Below are 17,026 nucleotides of genomic sequence, written 5' to 3'. Positions count from 1 at the left end.
GTGTTCACCGAGATCTAGCACCAATTCCGAGACTGCAATGAAAAGGAGGTAAAGAGCGTGAAGTGGGAAGAGCAAATGTGTACGTGAATGATGATGTATGCACGCAAGCATAGAGGGTATCCAGCTTGCGGGTTCGTGTCATGTTGGTGAATTAGAGGGATGTCGCGGCTCGAGTCGCTTAGTAGTTCGCGTAGCCGTCCAGGCGAGCCGGGTTCGACAGGTCAGCCACGGGAGGAAGAAGGAAGCCACGCATGATCTCGGTCTCGACGTAGAGGGCAGCACGCTTGAAGCGACGGTCCGAGTACTTCTCGAAGATGGCACCGTGATGGCGGCGAGGGTTCACGCAGCAGTCCAGCATGGTGGTGATCACCGGGATCAGCTGAGCGTAGAGATATCCACTGTAGAATGCGTGGGCGGGGGTCCAGCAGCCCTTGTACAGGATCAGCCGCGCCAGGCAGTGGGCGCCAGCGGCCGCAAAGCTAGGAGGAGTGCAGACGAAGCGCTCATCCATGATGGTGATCTCCAGGAAGTACTTGGCGACAGTGCGGGTCTCCAGATCGTAGTCGTCCGCCTTACTGATGCGGCGGAGGAAGCTCATCGGGCCAGGCCAGCCGAGCTCGAAGTCGAGAATGTTCAGCATGAAGCGCTCGGCCTTCAGAATCTCGTCAACGGTGTAGCCACCGTCAACCATGTACACAATCTCCTGGACGGAGGGGGCCGTGATCTCCTCGTATTTGGCAGCGATGAAGAGTGCCGTTGCGCCCACCAGTTGCAGCTTGCCCAGGGAGACAATCTTCCGTGACAGGAAGCGATCAATGTAGTTGACGCACAGATACAGGGTCTCGGGCAGCAGCGTAAAGCGGTGATGCACCTGCACCAGCCAGTCCATCAGGACGGAGCGCATCGACCACTGGATCTCGGCCTGGTTGGCCATGTAGTCCGCCTCGGGCAGCATTTCGATCTATCACAGAGCTTAGTAACGCTTTCCTCCATCGTATCATCGAACATACCTCGCGGGTCCGCAGGTGAAGGAAAATCTCCGAGCCATACTCGGCAACCATGCTGGTATCCCAGAAATCCTCCTCGATGTCCTCCGCAGTGCGGGTAGACTCGACAATGTCCTTGGCCTGGAACATCTGGCCCTTGGTGGTCTCGCTCATCTTGGGGTAGATCACAGTGGTCGCGGTACCAGTGGTGATGTCGCCACGCGAGCGCTGGGAGGGCGCGGTAAGCTGGCCGTCCACCTCATGGTAGGCCTCATCGTCCCAGTATTCCTCGGGCTCCGAAACCGCGGAGACAGGGTCCTTGGAAGCGAGACCCTGGGCCTTGGTCTCGTCGGTCTCATAGTCATACGCGACGGAGTCGTAGTTGTACTGGTCATAAGCATTGAGGGGCTCGGATGTCCTGGACGCAGCAGGCTTCTTGGCAAGCACCACCGAGTACTCGTTCTTCCAGCTTTCCTGGGGCTTGGAAGCCTTGTTCACAGCAAGATTGTCGTTGGCGGTAGTCGACGAGGCCTGCGAGGGCGCGATGGTGATGGAGGACACGGTGGAGGAGCGGGCAGTAGTTTCCTTGGATGTTTCCTTCAATTCATGAAGAGGTTGCAGTTCATCTCTAAAGACCAGGTTGTTGCGCTTGGCCTGGGTGTTGTTGGTAGTGATGTTGTTGAGGACCGGCAGCGCTTTTCCGGCAGGGTTGACAGGCTTGGAGTCGACGACGTTGTTCAGCAGGCTCTTGAGCCCCGACATGGACATGGGCCGCTGGGCCGGTTGGGCCAGCACCGCAGGCTTCTTGTCCACTGCGACCGGCTTCTCCAGGAGCTTGCCCACAGGCCTTCCCTCCAGCGCAGAATCATCGCGACTGGAACGAAGGGCATTCTTGGTGTTGCTCAAATCCCCAAAGGCAGTGCGACGAGCCCCGTTGTTGACCGCATTCTGCATCATCAGGCCCAGCGCAGGAGTGGACTTATTGCGCTGATGCAGGGACTTGGAGGCTGGCAGGGCGGCGAAGGGAGGCGCGTTCTCATCCCCACGGACGCGGATACGCTGGGGCTAGAGAAAGATCATGAGGGTCAGTCTGGAGTTTATTGTATCGCAGGGCATGGAAACACAGTGGGTGGGAATTGGTCCGCACGAGGTCCGGGCCTCAGCCAAGCGTATCATCACGATTGTAAACAATACTTCTCGAGGCCAAGCACGCCGGTCGCGGGGCTATGAGGAGCAAACGGGCACCGAAATGATCATGAAAGAAGAGGGAAGACATACCTTCGCATCCATGGTTGTCTGGGAAGCTGGACAGACAAGTGCGCGTGTGTGTTGAGGAAGTCGGAAGGTTTGTTTATCTCGAAGGAAAGAGGGCCAGGCGGTCGGGGTGGTGATTGGCCGAGTGAAACACTGTGGGCCGGATTCCACAGCAACACGGTGGAGTGCAACACCTCAAGTATGTGGGACAAGGGGGCGACAGTGACTGAACGAGCCAAATCATTAAGCGAGAGCTCCGGCAGTGAATGAGCAGTGAATCCGTGGATGGGAGTGAATGGGAGTTCCCAACAGGGCTAGCGCTATTGGGGCATTGGGAGGACCAGCAGCTGCCTACAATCCGCCTGGAGTCCCTCGAACAATACAACAACAGAGCAATTTGGTCAATAGAGACAGTGAATGTCCTTCCATCTTCTTTTAGTCTGGTCTCCATGACCACTCCACATGATATTATACCTGGTAACTTTCCTGGTCGGGATCAAATATGAGCTCCAGATGAACCTGCTATGGATGTAAACACACACAGTAAACAAGCGCACGTAGAGAAGAACCGCGCCACTCCTTCAAGGGATAGTCAGAAGCTGAAAGTGGAAGCAGTGTGGAGTACCTTGGCAACAATACTGCGTACCGTTCGAGATTATAGGCATCTATATACATCCATCGATCAACTACCCAGCTGGTTCTGCAGCGTCGCCATGGAGATATATATGCAAAGGATATATATCACCATCCCAACAAATCTACCCACGAGTTAAACACTGTCATAATCCAGTGCAACCTCCAGGCCAGACACCTTGATCCATGGCAGCGAAATGCTTCACCTCCTCAGAGACCATCCATGGATCTCGCCAGGGCTGCCCGCTGCTTGACCTGATTTTAAATGACATCATACCACGTGCGGCGCGTTTTCCCCACACGCGCCGAGTCAACAGTTCGGAGCATCTTTTCTTTCTCCTTCACCACACACAAATTATCAGAGCCAAAAAATTACTGTCGCAGATATCGCTTGACCTCCAGATGATGTTCCGACTACAATTAGCCCCCACAATGGCGGCAATGGCGACACACATCATCTCCCGCTCTACACACCGGACCGACACGCTTCAACACGTCTGCACGTGACCCCGTCGCTCACCGCTGAAGCAGCCAGACCAGTCCACCTCATCCCCGGGAGGCCCGCGCAATGGCCAGCAGCATGGCGCCGTTCCTGCTACCACGGACTCGGCCTGATGCGCCAGGCGGCAACGACCAAGGGGCACTCTTGCGCAGGCTTGCGCGACCACATTGCGCGAGCAAATCAACATACAAATAAAAGCCCTCTTAAGGATTGCGCCTGTGCGGGGTTTGGCCAGTTCGTGGCTGATGCGGCCGGAGTCGGTTTAGTTAACTAACTGAAAACTAAAATCACTCGTGGGCCCCGTTCTAGGCGCTGCTCATCCACTCATTCCGATGACGAGTTTTGGTCCCTGCGAGCCCTGCCGGAACCGGGCCTCCCTGCGCACGCCCGGGGAGCAGCAAGTAAATAAGACAGAGTAGGCCCAAGGTCCCTGACGTAGAGAGACAAGAGGATTCCACTCCATCCAGTAGATCATCAGCGCATCACCCTCGTTGTGCCCACGATGAGCCCCCATCTGGCGGAGTACCAGTTGCGCCAACACCGCTGCCTGCCCCAATCACCCTGTCGCATCACTTGCGACTTCGGAGAGACAAGAATGGTGATCGCGCGGGCCCGTTTTGGCCCTTCGGCAGTGCCAATCCGCAATGCGACAAGGGTGGATGCGGATGATTTGATCGCCCCCCCTCCCCCCAAGGTGAATGCCGCGCATCATCAGCCGACGACCAGGCGAGGCCAGGAGCCATCCCGCGACATGGTTGCGCTGGCATTCAAGCCACACCATTGGCGCGACCCGTTCTTTATCGGTCTTGGGCGCTCGCCAGTCGGCGCACGAGGTACCTGCTTTGTGCGAGCGAGCGGCGCTCACCATCCTCCCGCCAGCATTTTTGCTTGCTATTTTCTATGCGATCAAGACATGGGAATTTATGCGATTTGATCTATGATGGATTTGGGGTTTGTCGTTTCATCGTAGTTCATTCGAGGGGGCCCTGTAGGACCGCTGTCATCCGGCGCAACGCATCCGGATTGCGACAGCGGTTGCGCACTGCGAAAACACCGCGAGAGGCCGGTCGCTCCTTGACAGTAGAATTTTAAGAACCATAGAGGAAAGGACAATTTATTGCAACATAAATTATGTTAAAAACCGGCAGTACGGGGCGCAAATCGGCCACTCCAGGACCGCTTTTCGTTTTGCTCTGAAACCTGGCACCCACCAGCACCACCAGCACCATTTCTTCTTTCCTCTCCTCTTCTTCCTCCCATCATCCTCGCCCATTCCGTCGCTCATCCATTTAGCACCAAACTGGGGTATGTCTTTGTGCTCTTCTATCCCTGATATGCCCCCAATCTGGCCTTCTCGTCACTGTCCTGCTCTCGGCTACCAGGCCGCTGACATAGCCCAGCGCTTCGTAGATCTCAAACGATCCCCTCGCCCCGACAACATCCTGCGTCCTTTTCATCCCATCTTCGACAACCCTCCCGGATACCTACGACTCTGGAGGAATCGGTTTGACTCGACTTAAGTGTGTCCCATCTCCCTTTCCCTCTGCTTCCGAGTCTTTTCGCTCTTTCTCTTCCCCCCCCCCAACAACAGGCCCGCTCCCAGGTCGGCCGGACTCGGTTAGCGAGCACATCCATCCATCCCCATCGCAGACAAACCCTTTCCTAGTCATCCTGCCAGTGGCCTTGGGTCCCCAGATCTCCATTGTGCTGACAGCCACTGTGTGTTTTCACTCTAGACTACGCTGTTACTTTCTCGATTCTAGCGACTGCAGGCTTGCCCCCTCCACCTCCCCCCATCGACGACCCTGCTTCAACGACCTCCCCCAAACCCGGTGGCCCATCCACTGGCCAGTTCGATCGGATCCTATAAACTGTGGTAGGTTCGATGGTCTCCCTCCCTCTGCCCTGGCCGGCTCTTCCTCCCGTTCCCGCTCTTCCGCACACAGAGGCAGATGGGTTGATGCAGTCATCACTATAGCAGAGAGGCTCTCTCCCACATCCTGAACCTGACCACCATGCAAGTGGTCCAGCAGGACGGCCAAATGGTCCTCGGGGAGCAGCCGGTTTTTGTGGATGACCGCGCTGTCGCCTCGGCGGCTCGGGGTCCATCGCACAAGGGTCCCGTCCCCAAGAACGTCGCTTTTGAGCTTCTGCTGGATGAGAACTCCAAAGTACGAGCCCGCATTCCCATGCGCGTTCAGATCTACCCGCATGACACCACGGACTCGATCGTCACGACTGTCAAAAACTTCTATGGCATCTATGATGCCGCCGCCAGCGGTGTGAGCTTCGAGGATGAACATGGGATCACCCTCATCGCAAGGTACGAGAATCTGAGAAATAACATGACCGTCTACGTGCGAGTCATCCCCGCCCAACCGTACCCGGAGGCCTACGGGGACAGCTTTTACGGTGGCTTCTCTGTCGAGGCCCGGAAGCGACCCAGTCTGGGCGAGCCGTTTCAGATGGCGCCGGCCATGTCGGCAGTGCAGGCGCTAGACCATGACCAGTCGCCGTCTCGTCCGAGCTCGCGATTGGCACGAAAGCGCAGCAACTCTCCGTCGAGCCGGAGTCTCCGGAGCACCTCGCAGCACAAGCAAGGCTCTCGTAGCGGCCTCAAAAGCCGCGGTTCGAGTGTCCATGGTGGCTTCCCTGGTGATGAGGCGAATGGCTACAGCGATAGCGATGGTGACTATGGTTCTATCTCGGGTGCTCGCAAGGCTCGCAGCGATCAATTCGCCAGCTCTGAGATCAGCATGGAGAATATACTCCAGGATGGTCGTCGCAAACGTCCCAAGTTTGACAGCTCGGTGAGTTTTATCTCTTCTTCTCTCGAAGCAATTGGCCCTAACATTCCTTTCTCTCTGTAGGAACTCCCACTGTTTGCACCTCCCCAAGTCCCGCTCACCATGTCGACCTCCTCCATTTCCCCTCAGCGTCGATCTGTCGGTCAGGAAGGCGCTTCGCCTTTTGCGCGTCCTACACACCGTCCATACAACTACCAGCAACCGCTGCCGTCGCCGCAGAGCTATGGCCATAGTGAACATGCCTATGGTATTCACTCAGGGCGCAATACGATGTATGCTACTCCCGTGGTCCCGGACCATGGACATCGCCTGCGAGACCGTACTGCTACGGGCCCCTTTATCAATTCGGCAGGTAAAGTCAGTGGCGCTGGCGTATTACCCACGCCAGACCCCACCATTGCCAGCTGCATCTCCGATGAAGATGTAGCCATGCAGCTGATCCGTCTGGGCGATGCGTCCAACTTTTCTCATGGTCGCACGTCAGCCTCGACGCTGGATGATGCCTTTAGCGGCGCCGCCGACGCGGCCTCGTCGGCGGCTACCAGCGATGGAGAAGATTTTAGTGAGGATGAGGACGATCTGCCCCGTCGGCAGAGACAGGAATCCAGCCCGATGCTTCCACCGGGTACTACTAAGCGCCAACATAAGCGTTTGGATGACATTCTGCCCAGTGCTGATAGTAGCGAGCAGAGCTCTGATGGCGCTGACGAATTTGGGCACTACGACCGGCTGGGTGCTCCGGTCAAGAGTGAGGCCGATTACGACCTCTACCGCGACTATGCTCCCAAGGCCAAGAAGCCCAAGAATCGCCCGGCCAACATGCCGCCCAAGCCTCGCAGCCAGAAGATGGCCCCGCTGAAGTTGAGCAAGGGAGCCAAGACCAACACTTCCGCTGCTCCGCGCAAACCCAAGATGCCCGGCCCCGTGGGTATGGACAAGACGACGACTTCTTTCCCGCCATTGAGCCCCAACTCTGCCCGCAAGGTCTCGGGATCGTCGGTCAATTTCCAGCACCAGCTCGGTGCCGACGAAGAAGACTTGTCGACCAAGCCTCGTTGCCAACGGTGCCGCAAGAGCAAGAAGGGCTGCGATCGCCAACGCCCGTGCGGGCGCTGCAAGGATGCAGGCATTGGCATCGATGGATGCGTCAGTGAAGACGAGGGCAATGGCCGCAAGGGCCGTTATGGTCGTCACATGGGCGTCGCTGTGAAGAAATCCACCGATGGGTCGATTATTGAGGGCGGCAACGAGTTCCTCCCGAACCCGACCACCACATCGCCCATTGCTTCTGCAAGTGATATAGCAGACAAGAATAAGAAACGCAAGCGCTAAGTATGCTTTCTTTTTGTCCGATTCACGACTCTTCAAGCTGCTCTTTATACGAAACCCCCCACCTTACGCACACCTCAAAGGAAGTGACTTGTCTTGTCGCTCCATTGATCTCCGACCTGCTTTATACTCTCTCCGCCTGGGGATTTCCCCTAGGTCCCGCTCCGTCCTTCACTGATCTCTTGGTGTTTTCTTTTCTTCTCTGTGTTTTTTTTCCTTGGCCATGGCTGGACGATCCCGACACTCCTTACTTTATACTCTGTCCTTTTTTGTCGTTTACTCGCCACCCCCACCAACTCCCTGGCTTGTTGCCATGGATCCCCGATCTGATTTATACAAAGTCCCAAAGCGGTTGATGAGATCCTGTCCTTGTTTGTTTCAGTCTTGCTGGCGTTCTGTTCGTGCGGTAGCAACGTCTGTGAATTTTCCTGTGTTTCACCCACTACTCGCTCTTTCATTTCAATGCTATACGTGTGCTTTATTTTTTCTATTTGCTTCTTGCTTATATCAATGTCCTTTGTTCTCTCTCGTTTGTTGACTCGGTGGGGATGGCCGCAACAGGGTGGGTGTAGCGCACGGCGGATAATGACCGAAAGGGGATGGACTGTACAAGAAATGGTTTTTTTGTTCCTGTGTATTTTCACGTTAGTCTGCCAATCAATCAGTTGATTTCTGCCTCTTCAATCACTACCGTAATTGGTCTTGTCCTATACTCTGGGCGTATCATCACGTGATCTTCCGCCCCACTACTTTTTTCCTCCGTCACTGCAGACTTGATTCATTCATACAGTCAATCTTGCTCAAACCCTTTCACCTCTTTGCCCTTCTCGATTCCACACATAGAAGACCGACTCTACGTTTTTAAGGTCTCCATACGAGTCAATGTGCCACAGAGACTGCCGCAGCGTGGACCTCGTCTAAACTTCTCTTTACCCGGCGAGACGCGGACAAGCGCCTCGCCAGAGTCGCAAACAGCCATGCCTCCCAAATCTGCAACTCGGCGCACAAGGCGCACCGCCGAAGAATCCACCCCGGCCTCTACACCCACCGGCGCAGAGTCTACAGCGCCCCAAAATGCATCCGAGACTCCAGCACATGCTGGCTCATCTGCCACCACACCTCGACCGCCAGTGCAGCGACTGCAATCACTCAAAAAACGCACACCCGCGGGAAGCATATCACCCAGCGGCCGGCCGCCCTCCGCGCTCAGCGGCGAGCAAGCGAAGCCGACTCTAAAATACAAGCCACGGGCCGTCGGGCGCCGCAGCAAGGAAGAGCGTGAGGCGATCGAGAAGCTCGAGCAGGAACGATACAATGAGCGACTCAAGGAGGCGGCTGCCATCCAGCGAGGCCGGCGTGGGGCCGCGTCCACGAACATCCGCGGTGGATTCCGCGGGCGCGGCGGCCCGATAGGCATGAGCATGGGCGCTGGTGCTATGATGTCGGGCCGGAGAGGCAGAGGCGGCGGTGTCGGAGGAGGAGGATCTGGTTATGACTCCCGACATTCCTCGGCTGTTGGACCGCGGAGCCGCACGCGTTCTCATATTAGCGGAGGCAACATCCGGGGGAGTAATCTCTCGGACGACGAAGATGGCCTGCGGGTTAGCATTGACCAGATCAATCTGGAGAGCAGCGATGAGGAAGCGTACACCCAGTCGCGCACCATCAAGGGCAAGATGCCTATTCGGGAGCGACGCGAGAGAGGTCTACGGCCGGTGCGTGTCGAGCGACATCCGCACGAGGAACGGGTCGTCAGCGTCAATATGGAGTCAAGCGTGAGCGAGTCCGCCCGGCTGCGGGAAAAGGCTCGCGCGAAGGCTACGGAGAACAGTGCGATTTCTGTGGACGATGACGGCCCGGATACAACTGCCGCCGCAGAAGAGCCGCGCGTGAAGCAGGAGGACGACGATGCGGTCATGACAGACGAAATCCCCCACGCTGATGATGACGAGCTTTTGCCCGCGCAGAAAGTCCGTGTGCGCCGGAAGCTGGCTGCCCAGAAAGCCACAGAAGAGGGTCTACCCGAGCCAGAGCCGGAACTAGAGCCTGCGCATGATCTCCGGCAGCTTTTGCGGACTAGGGAGGAGATTGAAGAGTACGAGCGACATCAGCATGACCTAGAGGTCGTGCAGCATCTATTTTCGAAGCCGGTCGAGAAACCGGAGACTACGGAGGCCCAACCCGCCGAAGGAGAAGAAGCCGAAACAGCGGCGGAGGAACGAGGAGAAGAAGACCAAGACGCCGAAGCAGAGACGTCGCCCAAGAGTTATCTGGCGGGCAGGCTTTTCCTCATGCAATTCCCGCCGATGACGCCCAACTTGACCATCCCCGGCACCGCGGTGGAAAACCAGCCAGAGCCCGCGGCGCCAGCCACTACGCCGGGACAGACCGAGCAGCCCGAAGTCAAGGCTGAAGGTGACGAGGTGGAGATCGTCGAGGGCGGCCAAGCGGCAACCACACGCCCACCGGGCAAGATTGTCACCGCAGCGGCAGACACACCACTGCCGGCGGGACGAGTGGGCAAGTTCAACGTGCACCGCTCGGGTCGTATCACACTGGACTGGGGCGGGATCAGCTTCGAGCTGGACCGTGCCGCAGAGGTGGATTTTGTCCAAGAGGCACTGGTGGTCTCGTCTGTGGGTGACGATGATGTTGCGGATGAGACCCCGGAGCGTCGCGTCTGGGCAATGGGCCAGCTGGGGGGAAGTTCACGGTGACTCCGGAGTGGGATGCACTTTTGTGAAATCTGTATACCAATGATGCCGGAGACATACATAGTAACTAGTGCCGTCACTAGTTAATTAATAGAAAACCCCTGACTCGCTCCACTTCTCAGGGTCCGCTGTGGAGCTGCCTCACGCCTGGCTCGGCCAATGTCGCGCCCGTGTCAACGGCTGTTTCCTGCTCCTTGTTTTCGATCTGAATCTTCAAATTTCAATATTTTCTCCTGACTTGATCCTTCTCACTACTACTACGTCCGACAGTAGGGGGCTGTGTATATACCCTGTTCCGACGGCCCTCGCACGGACGCTTTGAGTTAAAAAAAGACAAATCCCGCCCGCCCCGTTTCTGGCCCCCTATTATTATCATTCTTCGCATCTTTATCTTTTTTCTTTTTCGCCTCAATCTTGGCCTTCGCCAACTGAGACAATTCTCCTCCTCCCCCAGTGCCCTCGCGACTTCTCTCTCCTCTTCGTGCGGCTCTCTCCTCCATCTTGGTTGCCTCGCCAACACACACACTCTCTCTCCGTCTCTCAACCAACCCCAAGACACCCAAGCAACACGCTTGCTTGGCGATTGCTTATCCCCCGACAACCCAGACACCAAGCACATTCCACGATTATCCCACACGACATCACATCAGTCAAATCATATAATGAAACCCACCCTCTGGGCCCTCGCGGCTCTAACACCCACCGTCGCGCTCGCCGCCTCGCCACCTCCCTCCTCCGCACAGGACCTCTCGCACAACGGCCCCGTCTCTGCCGACGTCCACGCCAACGCACCCTCAATACCAGACATCGATCTATCCGAGATCGCTCCGCGCCGCGCGCCGCCACTACCCTTCCTGTCCGATGAGTCGCTGTCCGGCAAGCTGCGCGCGTCGCGCCATTTGCTCCAGGCGCGCAGTGAGGGCACGCTTGGCCAGACGCCGTGGATTGGTATGGCGATTGGGTTGACTTTTACGGCGTTGGCGGCTGTGATGCTCGGGTGATCCCTTACCTTAACCTTTTCCTCACCTTCTACTTCGACCTCGACCTCGTCCTTTTCCCTGTGGGAGATACTGCTCTCCTCCCTCCGCTACGCCATGGAGTTCATACCTTGCTCCCTCTTCGACTCCTATCCTATCCTATCCGCTTTTAATGTCGCGCAAACGAACAAATGTCCCGCGCACACATCTGCATCCACGATTCTTTCTATAGAGGATCTGGTTTTCTTTCGACTTTCGAATTCTGAGCACGGTGTTTATTTATGTTTTTTTTTTCTGTTCTGTTCTGCATCGTTCCCCGGTCAGAGAGGATACTAGACTGGCTGGGGAACGCGATAGACTTGCATATGTGGCCATGTTGTGCTGTACATGATACCTCTTCTGTTGTGTCTACTTTTTTGTTATCTGGGTTGGAAGAGATGGTGAGGATAACGTGTGTATGTATATAGCCTGCGGGCTAATGATAATGTTATTGTTATACTATTCCTTTTCTACTCTGCTGTAGTGGGTATACTCGGCCACTTATTGGAACGTGGTGTTGATAGGGGAGGTGAATAGTGTCTGTATTTCAATAGTCATAACTCCTATCGCGGAATGATGGCCTCCCTTTCTCACTTGGACCCGTCATATATGTACCTTGCTATCTCCACTACGTACTAAAATCGCAGGACCAACACTCAGAGATAACATCTCCATATCTCTGCATCAAAGACTGCCTAACAACACCAGCAGTCTGCGATCCACCCACAGTCACATCAAGAGAGAGGAGACCCTTCATAAGGCAATCAACCTGACGCTCCCAAACACCATCAGGAATGGGATCTGGCGCATTGTCGTTTGATCTCTCCGAGTGAGAAACTTGTGATTCAAGCACATATTCCAGCGCCTTTTCCAGTGCGGCAGTCATGATGTTAGGGGTAACGTGGTAGGCCATGATGGGGACTTCGGCACTCAAGCCGTTCTGGAGGTTGAATGTTTCTTCGGCGGGGAGCGTGAGCATGCAGTCGATGGTTTGGGAAACGGATGTTGCTGCTTCCTTTTGAGATGCGCTGATTCTTGGAATCAGATTAGAGTCGTAGGATTGATTGATTTCCTCGGCGAAGGGGGGCATAATTTCGGCGAGCACGAGGGCTCCGAGGTCCCACGGTATCGCAAGGGACACTAGAAATCTCATTTAGTAGAGCTTGTGGCAATCACGAAGAGGAGTTTGCTCACTGAAGGCTATTCTTGAAGAAATCGACAGGTCTTGAAAGATGTCCCTGCAATGAGCCATGAAAGGTCGGAATGATTCATCAAATTTCTCGATCGCTCTCATGGTCGAGCTGATGGTCTCGAATGTCCCAGCCGAGAGGCTGGAAACACCATCAGCTAGCTTGTGGAGAGAATTCTTGACATTGGCGATTTTTCTCCAGACACAGACTGCCTCTGCAGCTGCTTTCCGACAAATGTTTGGAATGCTGTGATCCAAATCCTCAAGAAGATGAATTGGGATGGTGATTCCGTTGGGAAACGCTGGTCGCTGTCAGTTTTATATCATCATCACAACCCAGGCTATGACTTACCATCCGACTGAACAAATAGTTCAGGCAATTTGCATTGGTGATCTCCCGTCAGAGCGGCTCCCGTGTCGCGAATGTAGCTACTCCAACGAACAAGACTCAAGCTGGCTTCTAGCAGGGCGCTGTATTGAGAAAAAGGGCCTAGAGTATCACAGTACTGCTTCACACGCTCATCCAAATCACGAAGCTTTTGAAGGCCCGTGTCAAGAAACTCGTGCTCTATACTAGGTTCGTTTAGGGCGTTGTGAGCTTTGGCTGGGATGGCAATCCCATCGAATATCAAAGTCGCAAAAACAACTCGGAACGATTGAACGGAGTTTGCGTCTCTCAGGCGGTTGCGAGCTCGGAACCATGCATCAGTATAAATGTCTAGCGATGGGTCGGATGATGGTCGTTGTCCATTCGCGATCCCGGACAAGTTGTTCTCAGGATCAGAGCCTGAACTGGGCAACCATTGCAGCGAGAATGCCCTGAGCGCTGCTTTCAATGCTGAATCTGATTGTCTCCGAGAAGCCGGGCTCATTTTGTTGCCGTACAGATCACCGAAATGATCCAGAAAGCGAAAACAACCCAGTAACGTCATGCTGAAACTATCGTCTGGCATTGTTGCATGGACAGAGCTACGCCTGGTTCTGCTGGGCTGTAGTTGGAAGAATGAACCAGAACGAGGCGAAGGCGAGCATTTCTGCGGGGTCTCCGGACTGCTATCTTCGATCTGATACCGATGCCCTGTTGCGTATAGGTTACTGGCATAACCCAGGAACCTTGATGCGGATCCAGTTACAATCGTCTCATAGATCCGGCATAGTCGATCGTCAAGGATATTCGAATTCATTTTGGAGTTGAGCAGGTAGACGGGGCTGCGCAGCGTGCTGCCAACGAAATGTCCTGTTGTCAGGGGTAGGGCTGAGTCCATGATTCGTGAATTTTGGGGCGTGCCGTCATCATTTTCCAGTTCTGTAGGGGCCATACACTCCAATGGCGAGGTTGTGAATGAAGCAAATGCAGATAGATTGTTGGAAACGTATGGCACGTTGTCGTCGAAGTGACGGTCCATATCAAGGTTGAGCCATGAGGGGAAGTCATTCAGGTCATCCTGAAACGCGGAAATCTCAGGTAATGCGATAGATGCACTTTCAAAGTCATTTTCCTCTGGATACGCTGACTGGTCCCGCCTCGGTTGGGAGCGGCGTTGCCTCTTCTTTGGCCTAGAGTTCAGGCGTGCTGTGGCAAAGTGGAAGGTGCATTCATGTCCAAGGCGCCGGCAATGGGCGCAGACGATATTGGCATCATCTTCTGTAGGAGATTGGAAGAAACAACGCCGTTTTGAGCGTCGACATGGGTCGCAGCTGGTGTTCTGGCGACGCTGCGCCCGTGTAGAAGACGGCAACACCACTTCAGCACCGGACATACCGGCTTACCGAGCCACGATATTTGTTGAATGGGCCTTGTTCAGTCGAATTTTGGCTATTTAGTGACAGCCAGGAAGTGTGTCATAACCCAGAGTGCTCAGGAGATAGCTCGGGTATTCTCGTAGAGAATATCTCGCTGCCTTGTTGCCTGAGATATTGAAACGATTCCTGAGGCATCTATTGAACGTACTCGCCCCCAAATGGGACCCCCCAACCGCTACGTGGTTGCAGCACATTCGTTTGGTAAACGAAGCAGTATTTCAAAGGCGTTCGCTTGACGGCAAGGGAGCTAGAAATAGACATTAATAGACCAAATCATAACACACACAGAGAGAGAGAGAGAGAGGGTGAGGCTGACAGCAGGAAAAAAGAGAACGAGGCCCTAGATGTCAAGACATGAGATTTTGAGCTATCATTGGCCCTTGCTAACAACTCCGCAGCCTGATAAATCTGCCAGCCTTGCGTCCCATCAACCAGCCGCATGAGAATATTTCAAGCGGCCAAATCCGTTCCGTTCTACTCTCCTCCTATATCGAACAGCAAGTTAATTACCTAGCGCTCCTCGAAACAAGATGACTTCCAGGGCACGGAGGACACCACTATGGGTAATGATACCCGTCTGGATATTTCTCGGCCCCCTATACTGCACCTTGCTCGTCATAACTCGTCCTTGCGCTCTCTATCAGGAACAGAAAGAAAAACAAAAACAGCGAACGCGATCCCTACCCCCGTTTCCGGAAACGTGCTCTGACAATCGGGTCGTCCGCACCTTGGTACTCTAAAGTTCGGCGTCAGCGGACATATGACCAATCGAAGTCGTCTTTCCTCCGACTGCCGTGGGACCTGCGAGAAATGATATACAAACAAGTAATGCTGCTCCCCAATGGGCAAGATCTGCACGTGGCTATCGCTGGCCGTCGTTTATGCGGCATCCCGTGTGGTGAAGCGGAGTTTGGTCGGCGAGGGTGGGAGCACAACTGTTGGGGTCCCATTGATCATCAGCCACTTCCTGTGTCCCGGCCCAGGAGATTTCTCGGCCTCTTATGCTCTTGCAGGCAGATGTAAGGCCTACGTTGCAATCTAATGTTTCCACTCGTTTCTGACAATCATCTAGATATTCGGAATCTATAGAATTGCTTTACACAAGGAATACTCTGAATTTCCGGCATACAAAAGCTATCCTGGCTATGGAAAAGGTGGTAGTGCCCCACCGCCTCAATTCTATCTCTTCTTTACATCTTGATACCATAGCGGTCTCTCATTTATTCAATCATGTCTTCATCAAGTCCAGGTGGCCAGCAGGCGTGATCTGGTACTGGAAAGAGGCGTGTGAGACCATTTCAAGAATGCAAGGCCTTAAGAATCTCAGAGTTACTCTGACTAAGAGCAAATCCTGGATTGGCATTGATGACCCTGATATTGACGGTCTAGTCTGGCTTTTGCAACCCCTGATGGCGGTGCAAGCTCCGAACTTTCTTGTGGACATTTACTGGCCTCGACCGGTTGATCTGGATGGAATTTCGCGAGGTCTAGGGGGAAAGACTCCTTTTTCCGTTGAAGTCAAGATAATTGAGCGCATAAATTTCAAGCTTTAAGGTTTATTAGAGGTGCTTCTCAAGCATTTTCGCCAAATACAGATTTTCTGGAGACTGGTATAATAGATTTCGAAAACAGTTTACCCCTTTGGCACTCACACTTTGTTTCTCGGCCAGTCCCCGATACCTCGCTAAGCCTGATTGGTCGTACAGCAACTTAATGCTTAATGTAACAATGAGCAATGGTCTGAGGAGAGAGATATTAAATGAAACGCAATAATATACGAAGCGTCAACCCCCCAATATCAGACAGCAGGTGTTGCCTAAACATCTTCACCTGCCCCCCGGCGAAGACAGTCCACGATGAAGCCGGGGTTGCTCATGAAAGGCGAGTGGCCCTCGTCACACTCTTCGACATGAAAGGCGCCTTCACCCTGTGCAATCATTCTCCTTTGCACGGATACTGGCAACGCCAGGTCATTCTTGCACACGATGTATGTGCTCGGGATCTCCTTGAAGGCCGAGTATGTCACCGGGACACTCAGTGGGCCTGTAGGGAAAGATCCCAGCATATCGACTGCCTCTTGCACATCTTTAGGATCGCATCCGTTGTAGAACACTTGGCCAATGATGTCTTTATCGAGTACCATAGCTCCATCCTTGTGCGTAGATTTAGTTAGTTATCATAACTGTCCTGGATCGATATGGCCACCACACATACCTCGGTAAACTTCATTCCACCGTACTTCGCCTGCATTTCCTGGCGTTGCCGTTCGATTTCCTCCTCTTCCGGTGTCACCGGCTTGATTTGCCCGACGTGAGTCTGACCCTTTGGCAGCGCCATGGCGGTCATATAAACCAGTCTCAAAACTGCCCCCTTCAAGCCTTGCTTCTCTCGATCTTGTTTGCCGAGTCCCTTGGCAGCCTCAGACATGGCGATTCCGCCAAATGAATGGGCAATGGCAATCACGTCCTTGCCGGCATCCAAGTATTCCAGGATCACCCGGCGGACCTCTTGCGCATCTTGGTCCCAACTGGCGAGTGGAGGGCTAGAGTCGACTGAGGGCATTGTCACGCCAACGGCTTCATAGTTAACCTTGGCTAGGTTGTCGATGAGATGCTGGTAGTGCTTTGGCCGGTGCCAAGCACCTGGAATGATCACGATGGCTGGTTTTGTCATTTTAATGTTTTCGGGACGAATTTCGGAAGATATTCGAAAAGTGGTGAAGACCGAAGAAATGAGATGAAAAACTGAAGATGCTAAATATTGTAGAGCGGCTGCTTCTACATGCCATCGGCT

The 17,026-nt window shown here is 54.3% G+C and overlaps 7 protein-coding genes across 7 annotated transcripts; 4 read left to right on the top strand and 3 right to left on the bottom strand.

Annotated features, from left to right (window-relative positions):
* Positions 1-178: 178 nt before the first annotated feature.
* N7474_007900 (cyclin family protein) lies at positions 179-2,276 on the bottom strand (the record flags this gene model as incomplete). Its single annotated transcript, XM_057199310.1, has 3 exons — positions 179-961; positions 1,011-2,051; positions 2,265-2,276. The coding sequence occupies 3 exons, from the start codon at positions 2,274-2,276 to the stop codon at positions 179-181; spliced, it is 1,836 nt and encodes a 611-aa protein (XP_057050011.1).
* A 1,601-nt stretch (positions 2,277-3,877) lies between these two features.
* N7474_007899 (uncharacterized protein) lies at positions 3,878-4,309 on the top strand (the record flags this gene model as incomplete). The annotated part of the gene is made up of 1 exon (XM_057199309.1): positions 3,878-4,309. One exon carries the CDS (start codon positions 3,878-3,880, stop codon positions 4,307-4,309), a length of 432 nt encoding a protein of 143 aa, XP_057050010.1.
* Positions 4,310-5,390: 1,081 nt separating this feature from the next.
* N7474_007898 (putative C6 finger domain protein) lies at positions 5,391-7,514 on the top strand (the record flags this gene model as incomplete). The annotated part of the gene is made up of 2 exons (XM_057199308.1): positions 5,391-6,185; positions 6,246-7,514. The coding sequence occupies 2 exons, from the start codon at positions 5,391-5,393 to the stop codon at positions 7,512-7,514; spliced, it is 2,064 nt and encodes a 687-aa protein (XP_057050009.1).
* Positions 7,515-8,488: 974 nt separating this feature from the next.
* N7474_007897 (putative DNA-directed RNA polymerase III RPC4) lies at positions 8,489-10,228 on the top strand (the record flags this gene model as incomplete). Its single annotated transcript, XM_057199307.1, has 1 exon — positions 8,489-10,228. The coding sequence occupies one exon, from the start codon at positions 8,489-8,491 to the stop codon at positions 10,226-10,228; it is 1,740 nt and encodes a 579-aa protein (XP_057050008.1).
* Positions 10,229-10,887: 659 nt separating this feature from the next.
* On the top strand, positions 10,888-11,226 carry N7474_007896 (uncharacterized protein; the record flags this gene model as incomplete). Its single annotated transcript, XM_057199306.1, has 1 exon — positions 10,888-11,226. The coding sequence occupies one exon, from the start codon at positions 10,888-10,890 to the stop codon at positions 11,224-11,226; it is 339 nt and encodes a 112-aa protein (XP_057050007.1).
* A 643-nt stretch (positions 11,227-11,869) lies between these two features.
* N7474_007895 (Zn(II)2Cys6 transcription factor domain-containing protein) lies at positions 11,870-14,190 on the bottom strand (the record flags this gene model as incomplete). The annotated part of the gene is made up of 3 exons (XM_057199305.1): positions 11,870-12,381; positions 12,436-12,732; positions 12,783-14,190. 3 exons carry the CDS (start codon positions 14,188-14,190, stop codon positions 11,870-11,872), a joined length of 2,217 nt encoding a protein of 738 aa, XP_057050006.1.
* A 1,859-nt stretch (positions 14,191-16,049) lies between these two features.
* On the bottom strand, positions 16,050-16,906 carry N7474_007894 (alpha/beta hydrolase; the record flags this gene model as incomplete). Its single annotated transcript, XM_057199304.1, has 2 exons — positions 16,050-16,385; positions 16,448-16,906. 2 exons carry the CDS (start codon positions 16,904-16,906, stop codon positions 16,050-16,052), a joined length of 795 nt encoding a protein of 264 aa, XP_057050005.1.
* Between the last annotated feature and the right edge of the window lie 120 nt (positions 16,907-17,026).

The sequence above is a fragment of the Penicillium riverlandense genome (assembly GCF_028828495.1).
Source record: "Penicillium riverlandense strain IBT 135883 chromosome Unknown utg000007l_segment0_segment0, whole genome shotgun sequence".
Classification (NCBI taxonomy): Eukaryota; Fungi; Ascomycota; class Eurotiomycetes; order Eurotiales; family Aspergillaceae; genus Penicillium; species Penicillium riverlandense.
The sequence above is the reverse complement of the archived record's forward strand: the minus strand, read 5'-3'. Positions and strand labels throughout refer to the sequence as shown.